General features: G+C 43.0%; 1 protein-coding gene across 2 annotated transcripts in view; it reads right to left on the bottom strand.

Annotated features, from left to right (window-relative positions):
• Positions 1-11,457, bottom strand: part of Ano6 (anoctamin 6) — a 169,584-nt gene that overhangs the window by 69,721 nt on the left and 88,406 nt on the right. For both annotated transcript variants that reach the window (XM_023723612.1, XM_023723613.1), the window contains one exon: positions 9,873-10,001. In XM_023723612.1, coding sequence (XP_023579380.1) covers positions 9,873-10,001 — 129 coding nt within the window. The remainder of the gene's footprint in view (positions 1-9,872; positions 10,002-11,457) is intronic.

Here is an 11,457-nt window from a genome sequence, read left to right as displayed (position 1 = left end):
TTGCCAAGCTTGTTCTAAGTAGGTGCTTTAGACCACTGAGCCATCTCTGCAGCCCCTCTAATGTTTCATTATTATAAAGACGCTTACAGAATAATCTTTGTGCATCCCTTAGGGCCCTCTCAGGACACAGTACTAGAAGCAGAACCGTCACTCACTGGTGTTCAGTTTTAAGTCCTTTAATATGTCTGCTGTACCACCCTTCAGAAAGCTTGTGCTCATTTATCTTATTTTAGTTCTTATTTAGTTTGTTACCAAAAACTCCTGAGATATTTACTTGATCTTTCCAGAGGTAACTGGCAGGCCTTGGAGTTAGCATATGATGCCCTCTATTTTGCCACCAACTATAAATACTTAGAACAGTTGAATCAAGGACATTTATGTGTGTTCAAAGCTGTTACTATGTCACCTTGGTGGTGCTTTAATAAAACAGTTCTTATTACTTTCCGTTGGCATGGCAACCGGAGCACAAAGAACCAGTGGAATGCTTTAAAAATTGATCAACCCTGTTTTCTTCATATGTCAGGTAGCTAAAGTAAATTAGCGTATGTGCTACACTTGTTAAACAGGCGCACAGCCGGAAAAGACTGCCTGCTTTAGAAAAGGCTGCTGAAGTCTCTTCAGTATGAAATCATCTTTCTCACTTCTCTGCAGAAGTTACACTTCCATAAGTAACTTGACATCTGAAAAATGAGTGTAGCGCCGTCTTCCATATTAAAGATGAAAGACAATATTAAATGCTGGCCGACTTAGGTGTTGCTCAATAAATATTTGTTAGATAAGCAAACACGTGAAGCTACAGTTTTTAACTAAAAATTATCTATGTGCCTTGCCGGAAAACCTCCTGTGTAAGACCTGAATCTACACTATGGCCTATGATTTGTGTCTGGTAGCAGAAAATGATTAAACCAGACTTCCACTTAAGTCATAAATTCGCTGGAGCCGTAAGTTCCTGGATGCAAGGGACGCGGGTCTGCTGCATGCTGGAAGCCAAAGCGCCTGCCATCACCAAGGCCCAGTGCACACCACAGGGAGATGCGCTCGATTCTGCCGCTACGGGCGCAGAAACCAGGACAGGAGCACCCAGTCGCCCTTTGGCGCGGGAGCTCTACCTGCACTCCTCTGAGAGAGTCATAAAGCTGTCAAGAGAAATACAAGAGAAAGCAACCCAAGTCACAAAGGACAGAGGGGCACAGGAGGGACGGTTTCTGTCCCCAGGACCTTAGATTAAGTATTATCTACCTCATTTGCTTTAATCAAGTCATTGTTTAAACAACAACAACAAAAAAAAAAATTTACCTATGAACTATACAGAAACACTCCTGCCAGACTATAAATACCAGTATCTACCATTTTCTCCATGGCAACCAGCATTTTCAGTGTAAAAAGTAGGGATCCAAATGACTAAGTAGTAAATTCCAGGGGCCACGGAGACAGCTCAGTGGTCTAAGTAAGCACAAGGCTGCGGGTTCGATCCCCAGTACTGTATGTTATGCCAGCCCCATCCCAGGAGCACCGAGCCAGCCAGAGACGGTGTATGGTGGTGCACGCCTGTAAGCCCAGTGCTGGGGAGGCTGAGACAGGGGGATCACTATGAGTCCAAGCTGCATAGTGAGACCCTGTACCAAATACATAAATTAAAAATAAATTACAAATGTACTGTAACAATACAGTATAAATCAGCTGAGACTGATAAAGCATATGAAACATTCATTTCAAATATTCTCATGGCTCTCAAGTACTGATGGTGCTGTTAATTTTTATTTTATACTTGCTAACCTTAGTGCAGTCTACAAAGCAACTGACAATCAGTCAAAGACACTGAATTTGCCCAAAAACTAACTAATGACACTATCTGCTATTTTATTAACATACATCACGGGCTCCAGAAGGTCTGACAAACAGAAGACATAAATTAATCAATTGCGGCTTGATCTAAGTTCACAGGTTGGCAATAAGACCCTCAACGTTAGTGCACCTGTATGACGAGGTGTTTACTCAATGTATGGTCATGAGGGGGCAGAAAATGACAGATATTTCCAGGAACAAGCACAAAGTGTAAGGGAATACTTAGCTGACGTTCACTTCCAAAATCACCTTTTAAAGTGGCATTTTTGGAATAATTACAAAGAAATAAATGCTCATAGTGGGCAAACTCATGTGTAATCCACTGCTGCAATAACCACTTTCGGTCAAGCATTTTCCAAACCAACTGCTTCTAAGAGCAACTCGCTCACCTACAATATAGATTCTCGGGGGCCTCTCCTGGAGAAACTGATACAGAGGGGGTGGCGTGAGGCCTGGGCAATCTCTTTTTTGTTTCGAGATGGGGTCTCACCATGTGGTTCGAGCTGGCCTGGCACTCCCAGGAATCCTCCTGTCCCAGCCTCCCAAGTGCTGGGACCACAAAGCGCATGCCAGCATAGCCCACGTTTAACAAGCAGCCTAGATGAAGTCCTATGAGGCACACCTAAGGGACCTTCTCTTAGGACACACCACTCTGGGCACACACATGTCACGTGCATGTACAGGGGCACGTGTGCAACTATTCACATCTGCTCATTTGTCCGCTTTAAGCTCTTCTGCAGGTGATCTCTTCCAGCCCCTGGCTGTACCCTTCACAGTCACCTTTAAAAAGGCGGCTGTCAGTACCAGAACAAACAATGGCCTCTTTGCTCATACCTAAGGCCCTCAGTAGGGACAGTCAAGAAAAATGTGTTTTGTTTTACACATCCTTGTGGCTACGTGGCTGAGGTCCTTGGTAAGAGGGAAGTGACTGGCCAGCTTTCACTGTCCTATGTGAAAGGTCTGAACCAAGGGTCTGTCCCTCACCGGAGATCAGCAGCGAGACTTGGATTCACTGCTCCTATGCTGAGACTTCAAAAATAAAACCAAAGTAGCTTACACCAGCAACACATTTTGTAGCTGCCACTTGAAACTGCTGATTCTAATTCTAATTAATTTCTTTTCAACCTCCAATCTTAGTGTACACCAAATGGGTGGAAAACTAGAGAAAAGGATAAAAATATAGAGGTGCTTCTTGAATTAGTCTAAAAATTAGCACGTTGGAGCCAGACCCCATTTCCTCTTAGGGCAAGAGACAGAGCGCTTAGGTGGTAGCCTGGGACCTGGACCAAAGATGCTGGCTGTCACACCATCCATAACCCATCCTAAGGAAACCCACCCTAACGTAACCCATCTTACCGTGAGCTTCCGGTTCCTGGGCTGCCCAGGGCAAGAAGGTCAATCTCGGGGGACTTTCTACGCTGCCCTTCAGGGGAACCTCACCTTCTTCACCATTCTCTTTATTTTCCGTTGTTTTCTATTTGGCAGAGGTAAGCCCACTGCCAGGCTCCTCAGTCACACCTGCTCTCTCAGGTTGGGCGGCTTCCAGAAGATTCCCTTACCACACCATCGTGTTTCTTTTAAATACACCAGTCTCGTTTTTATCACGTCGAAACTTAGGGCCATGTAATTTATAATACCCTGTCAACTTTCTTCCACTACTAGGCATCTGAGAGGCAAGTTTGCAGCTGAACTCTGAGGAAGGTCTTATGGTTTCTAATAAATAATTTTATTACCCTACAAGCTTCCTTCTATTTTTCTTGCCTCTACATTTCATGCTCATCTACTTATCTAACTGCTATTATACTTCAAATGACCTCAGTCTTTTTCACTTTCCCAACATTTTAAACTAAAAGTTCCATGTATTTTGCATTTACATGCTTTCTAAAACCGTGCACACCCTGCAGAGGACCGCCCCGAGCTACCTTACACAAGCATGACCTCACACACTTCTTGTGCTGAGGATACTGAGAGTCTGCACCCAACCGGCAAAGTAGCGTGTTAATGATACTCACCACGCTGTGCGGTAGTGCTCTTGAACTTACTGTTCCTAACTGACATTTTGGTTAATTGGACCAATACTTCTCCAACCCCTCTTCTCCCACAAGCCCCTGGTAACCACCACAATCTCTGCATCGATGGGTTTAATTATTCTTGTATTTCACATAAAAATAATGAATATTTTTCATTAATTCATAAGGAAACTCCAACTTATGTAGTGGCAGCATCAATATGTAGAGCACTAATAACTACGGAAATCATACAGTACATGTGAAAGACCACAAGAAACAATTTTTGGGTTATCTATGCTGTTAGTGTCTGTATATTATCTGTGTTATTTCCGAGTGACCTACACTGTTAGTTACCATCTTACTGGCCACAGATAAACATCATCAGCCCTTTGTACCTGTGGATTCTAAAGCTACATCCTCACCCAAGTGAGAGTAGAAAACATTTTTTTAGAATTTTTATCTGTTACCAAACACGCGTGGATTTCTCTTCTTGTCATCAGCCCACAAACAATACGGCTTAGCAGCCACTTACGCAGCAACTACTTTGCTACTGGGTGTTGCAGGCAGTCCAGTGGCGATCTACCGTGTATGAGGCCGTGCAGAGGTTACACCTCAATGCTGAGCTGTTCCACAGGAGGGGCTTGATGGCCTCAGAGTATGCTCTCTGCGGGGGTCTAGAACCAACTGCCCACACATAAGGAACATGTGGACTTGATGCACATAAGACTTAATTAAGATGAAATTACTGCAGCAGATTAAAAAAATCCATAGAGTGTAAAAGACAGTTGCTATAAAAATTTATCAAGAACTAAAAGAGAATCCCTTTAACTTTTTGAAAGAAATCTACCGCGAATTTACTGCAAATATATTTAGTGCTTAAATTTTGTGAATATTTCCATTAAAATCATGAGTACAACGGTGACTATGTGTTGCTGATTTTACTTAAGAAATATTAGGGGCTGGTGAGATGGCTCAGTGGTCTAAAGCACCTACTTGCAACAAGCTTGGCAAAGCACAGGGACCGCGGTTCGATCCCCCAGCACCACATGCCAGCCAGCCGCGCCCCCTGGTGGGCTGAGCTGGCCACACACACACACACACACACACACAAAATAAATGTTAAAATAAATAAATAATTTAAAAAAAAAAAGAAAAGAAAAGAAACAAGCTTGGCAAAGCACAGGGACCGTGATTCGATCCCCCAGCACCGCATGCCAGCCAGCCCTGCCCCCTTTTGCAACAGAAGATGGCAAAAATAAGAATAAAACTTCTTTGTAAGCAATACAGCCCTCACTTGTAAATGCTTGAAAGAAGCCCTAGAAACTCTCAGAACCACAAAGAGCTTATCAAGGTCCCCAGAGAGAACTTACCGGGACAAAAAAAGCCCAACAAATTTCCTTTATACGTAACACTAAGCCACAAACCACAATTGAAAATGCGTCTGACAACAGTAAAAGTATTTAAAATAACTGCAAACAGCTGATAAAAATGTACAAGCTCTTCACGATTGTTGTAAAATTGTACTAACAGAACCACCAACTCATGATACGTAGTGATGTACAGTGCTATCCTGTGAAAACATCTTCATGAACCGTGAACAACTGTACACTTCTACTCATAAACCTTTTCTCAACTTTAAGGACATAACATTTCCATGTACCCTGCTGCCTGGGCATGGAGAGCCGGCCACCAAGACCAGGCATGGTGGCACATGTCTGTAATCCCAGGGCTGGGGAGGCTGCACACAAGAGGACCACTATGAGTACAAGTTGCATAGGGAGACCCTGTGCCAACTATATTTAAAGGAAAAAAAGTTCTATCACCTTTTAGGAATGGATAAGAAACATATACAGATGGTCAGGACTGCGTATACGGTTTTCCTGCTTCCACCAACTGAATGATGCCATCAGGTCATGGTCTGTGTGTAGAGGTCCCCGCAAGCCTCATGCAGTGGGGTGCTGCTCTAGAGTTTGTGATTCGTTCATGAGCCAAGGCTGGGACTGTGGGTGTGAGCACTACACCCACCCTGGGGCACACAGCCTGAAGGTAACATAAGCAAAGGAGAGGGGCTCGCCGCTGCCCGCTGCCCCCGCTGCCCCCCTTCCCCCCCCCCCGCTGCCCCGCCGCCCCTGCTCCTCCCTCTTGCACTTTGCTCTTGCTCTTTTCCACCACCATGAGCTGCTGCCCTTCCGCCATGCGCCGCTCTACCTTGGAGTCAGCCGAGTATGCACTGAAACCTCCATAAACTGAGCTAAATAAACCTTTCCTTCCTTCATTGTAGGCGCTGGGTATTTTGTCCCGGCACTGACAGAAAAGTAACTGAGACACATCACATGGTCAGAAATGATTTCGATTGAAGGAAGGTAAGCGTGAGAAAAAACAAAATTCAAAATAGGTCAATTCTGCTCCTTGTTAGCAGTTCTAGGGAAAGGAGACAGAAAGAAGCAACTACTAACAAATATGAGCAGGAGCGGCTTGAGAAACACATGGGGACTTGTTTTAGCTAAACCATCTTTGCTCTTTACGATATAGATCGAACCTAGTTAGTTACCCTGATCATGCCTGGGGCCAGGCACTGCTGGCTATCTGTGAAGAGCCTCGCTTTTGTTTCATACAAAGAAAGAAAAAGACTGAATGCTTTTCAAGGGCCAGCGATCAGGTCATTCCCAAGATAAATCACAGCAATCCTGATCAGCCTACGCCAAGGAAGGCAACACGCTCATCTTGCCGGTGCGACGCCCTGACCGCGAGGGGCCGATTCCAGGAGGTCTGTGGCCGGCCAGCTCCACGGGAGCGCGGGGCCCTGTTACTGAGTGGTGCATCTGCGTGCTCCTTCCTCCATCGGAAAGCATCGAAAGATTGCCAGTAACATCTAACACAATAAGAAACGCTGGGTAAATGGCTATATAACACCCTTCAGAGAATGATGACAAAAATGAGTTTCTACATCTGTTCAGTGTGGATGTAATTTTTTCCCTCGAATATGTTCTGACTAGCAGCACGATTCTGGGGACACAGCCAGTGGCTGTGGAGGCCCTCGGTGGCCGACCTGGGAACAGAGTGGCAGAGACAAGGAAGTGGAAAGGGAAGTCTTCCAAGGGCTCCTCTAGAAGATCTTTCTTGTCTCTCAGAGAAGAGCCAGAGGCAAGACGAGCCAGTCCCTCTTTCTGCCCTGGCTACCTGGAGCTCAGCAGCCACTCTATGGCCAGCTAAGCCAGCTTAACCAGAACCAGTGCATTCAGGACAGCCCAGCAGAAGGACGGGGTGGCCTCACTGAGCCAATGAATGATCTAACCCACAGATGTCTCCATCTCCAGATTACTTCTTAAACCAGAAAAAAAAAAAAAAAAAAAAAAAAAAATCTTTTAGCATTTAAATCATTTTTAGTTTTATTTTCTTGTGACTTGAAATTAAAAAAAAAGAAACCCAAGCTGAAATGAGCACTTGTGCAAGCTTAAATCCTCCTATGGAAAAGCTCAATGTGAACAGTTTAGGCTTTTAAAGGAGGAGAGGGGGCGCCTCTGAAGTGACCGCGCTGACGGAAGGGGCCCGAGTTAGGTGCTACTCGAATGTTTTCCTAGGAAAAGATCTGTCCTTTTGCTGGAGAGAAGACGCTGCTCTAAAGCCCCAGTATCTGGTGCCTGCAGCACTCCCTCTGTCCTTCTCCATCCCTAAACATGCTGTACAATCCTCCCTGTGCCCCGGGCCAAGTCCACTTTGATGTTGCTTTTAGAAATTTATATGTTAGGATTTACATATAAATCTTTATTTTCTTTCAAAGAAAACAGGATTTTAAAATTGCTTCTCCTGGGTATTCTACTAAATCCTTAGTAACTGCTGACAACGGGAAGGAACTTCAAAATGTTTCTCCAATTAATAAAAATATGATTCCAAAGCAGAGCTTTGAATTCTGATGGGGGATAAATTAAGTTCTATGCACAAATACAAACTAACACTTCAAAGTGCGGCTTATAAAAACTAGCATTGAAGTGCTGTGTATTAGACCCTGAGTTCAAGGATTGCCAAATTAATGATGATTTTTCCCCCTCCTGCTTTATGAGAGTCACCATGGGACCTATTTCTGTCTGAAGCTAATGCAGAATTTATTAATAATGTAAGTAGCTCTAGGGCCCCTTCACCAGGGCAGTAAATCTCTTGCCTAAAACCAGAACTGTTTCCTTCATACTTTAATGCATTAGGTAGGGCTGGGTAACTTAGTTTATATAGTCTCAGTACAGTTCTGCTGGTATTCAAATATGAATATTTGGTAGTGGTTACTACAATGAAACAACATATCCTAGTGCCCACAGAAAACAACAAAGTACTCTGAGCAAGTTTACTCCAGTGGTAAAACTACATAAATCAAAGTTGTGTCTATTTATATAAGCATATTATTTTAAGCAAGACCAAATGAAAGGGCCAGGTACCGAAATTACTATTTACTATCTACATGTGCTGCACATTTATACAACATCTCCGTATATCTATCGTACCTCATCTTTGCCATAATCCTATGGACTAGGTGTTAGAAAGTCTTTTTCCTAACTCCGAGATGCCACAGATTGTATTAAGAAATTCAGCCAGTGAAAATACGACATTCCATTTGTAAGATACAATCTGTCACCAGAGATGTCAAAATATATTTTTTAAAAAACCTATAATATTGCTAAGAAAATTTGCGTAAGCACACACGCAGTTGCCATCTATCCTGCCGGAGACCACGCTTTCTACCTGCCTGACTTCTGAGGACCAGGACTCTGCACTGACTCACAGCACGGTGATGAAGAATCTCCAGTCCTTCCTGCTGTCCCTCTCTGGTCCTGTCTATTGGAATTGGGGTGATGGTACCCCAGGGCAGGGCCTTTGCGCCAGCCTGGTGCCTGAAAGACGCAAGGAACAGAGCCCAGGCCGTGTTCCAGGCACAGATGCCGCCATCTTCGAGTCACTAATCAATACACTTTATTATTAAACTTATGTCATCTGGAAGCTGACCTGTGAATAACCCAAAGTGCTCCAACTGCACAGCGGCAGATTAGAATTTGTCCGATTCTAAAGGTGGACTCCCCTCACGCTGTTGCCCTGTAATACTGTGAACTTACCCCTTGCGAACTTAAAAACATTAGTAAAGCAGTATTGATGGTGATATTTTCCAAAAGGTTTTATCACTTGGTTTGAAGAATAGGAGGAAAGTAGTAGATTTAAGATAAAGACATGTTAGGGAAGAGGCACGGACAGGAACAGTTACGGTTGTACGTGTCACAGCACAAGTCTAGAGGAAAAAAACCCAAAAAAACAGAATGAGGGAAGGATTTCCAAAGGGGACACAAGTGTCACACACGGAATGTGCTCCTTCCATTTTACCTACTGTAACACTCTAAAAGAAGCCCCCTGCAGTTGTTAGAATCCTAGCCCTCAGGTCTTAATATTGCAAGACAAAGATGTGGCTCAGCCTTAAAATAACTTGAAGCAAAGGAGAAGGAAAGGTGACCAGCCTGACCGGGGCTGAGGAAAGCGGAGGGTGGGAGGCGCTGCGCGCCTGCCGGCTCTGCGGCCAAAACGCTGGGCAATCACTTCGCTTGTCCAAGGGCCAACTCGGCCCCTTGTCAGTGGCGCAGCAACAGAAGGCTTCCTGGTGTGATGGAAATGAATCCGAAAACACACACACATGCCCCTGCCTCCCCCGGGTGAGCAGCACTGGGCGCTGCCTTCACACCTGTTGGCATTAATTATTAGCTTGCTTTTCCACCTAGTTGCAAATAGGCAGTTGTGCCTGAGAGCTAACCTCTTGTGCTACACAGAAACCCACAGAGGCAGCGCCTGAGGACGCTCCTGTTCCCATTTCTTTTTTTGTTGCTAACATGCCTTGTGGGAAACGCGAGCAGAGAAAATAAAAATATGTTTGCTCCATGATATCTCAGCACTGGTTTCACTTAACTGCTTACATAAAAATAGTTCCCCTATTTTACTATGTTGGAAGGAATAAAGAGAGAATTAAAGAGAAAAAAGGGAAAGCCTTACCCGTTGTTTTTCATTTGTGCCTTTTTTATTGGTCTCTTTTCTGCTCTCATCTTCATACACAAGAACAAAATCGATTCTTCGCTGGCCATCGTTAAAAAAGAGGGAATCAGGTTTTCCATTGAATTCTTCCTGTGTGGCACAGAAAAATAGATTATAATAAAATTCTTTTGAAAAGCGCTGATTCTAAGCGCTTATCTACCAGCTTTAATATTTTTTAATAATTTTATTGAGAAACAAATAGCAATGAAAGTTTCAAAACCGATCAGTAAGACAGTTTCAATAATTAATACAATGCATATTGTTGTCTTAGTGGTTACTCATTGTACAAAATGCAGACATGATATCGTGTCCACAAACACTATTAGAACAAATCTTTCTATTCATTGAATTAAGAGAAAGTAGCTGTATACCTATTCTATTTTAAATATACAGATACAAAATGGTCATTCATTTCTATCCTCTTTGTTTAGTTTTGTCAGAGAAGGATATTTCATTGTCATTTAAATATTGTAGGTGTGTGAATTCAGTAAAATATTCCAATATAGTCCAGTAGTCCATAATAGTAGGACTAATAAGCCTACTATTTGAGCCTTTTACAGCTCAGCATATTAATATACTTTACTTTTCATACTTTGTTTTTATACTTTTCTACTGGATGGTTAAGACCAAGATAAAGCAAAACCTATATAACAAGAAATGTAACTTTTGTAACTAATAAGGTCAGTAAAATCCCCTCAGGATTTATCCTGAAACCCTGTACCAGTTAGTAGATCCTTTGTCAATGTTAGCCATGTGGATGAGTCACGGCTACTGCTTGACCAGTTTGCTCTCGGTGAAAGCCTGAGAGAATGTTTTCTCTCCATGTGACTTTCCTTAGGCACACTCTACATCATCAATCACTTTCTTCTGCGGCACCATAATCTCCTTGATCAGAAAATTTGGGACACTACTAAGTTACATGATGTTACAGTACAGGTTCTCCTATGTCCTGAGTCTTCACTGATCTTGAAAGGCTAAACCACAATGTTGGCTGTCCTTGCAGCCCTTCCTTTTCTCTAATTTTTGGTCTGCAAACTTAGGTTGTTAACCCTCCAGAAGAGAAGCTTATTATTATTACCCTACAACACAGGCAGTTGAGCTTAATCTCACTGTGTGAATATCAAACATCTTAGACATAATACGGAACAGGTATTTTCCATCAAGTATTGATATGTTAAACTTTGAGTTCCTACAGAATATGAAGAAAAAAATAGAATTAAAAAAATAAAACATATTTGAAAAATAAGAATAAACAATTACATATTTTTTACACAGGAATTAATTTAGAAATCTAACCATATATAGCATTGTAGCAGGACAATCCTGCAACTTTTTTTTCTTGTCTCGTTTTCATTTATTACCCTTTGCTTTAAAAAAAATAAAATAAAAACCATTTACTTGAGAGACAACAGCTTTAATATTTTCACTGATGTGCTCATGGAAGAGAAACCGACATCCACTCCTAGCTACTCTGCCCAGCAGCCCTGGCCCCACGATCTTCGGAGGCACAGTCCGGACAGTGAGAGGAAGCCTTGCGCTCAACAGC

This window comes from Octodon degus, unplaced genomic scaffold (genome assembly GCF_000260255.1).
Source record: "Octodon degus isolate 3935 unplaced genomic scaffold, OctDeg1.0 scaffold00100, whole genome shotgun sequence".
NCBI classification, from domain to species: domain Eukaryota; kingdom Metazoa; phylum Chordata; class Mammalia; order Rodentia; family Octodontidae; genus Octodon; species Octodon degus.
This window is presented reverse-complemented; position numbering and strand designations above follow the sequence as displayed.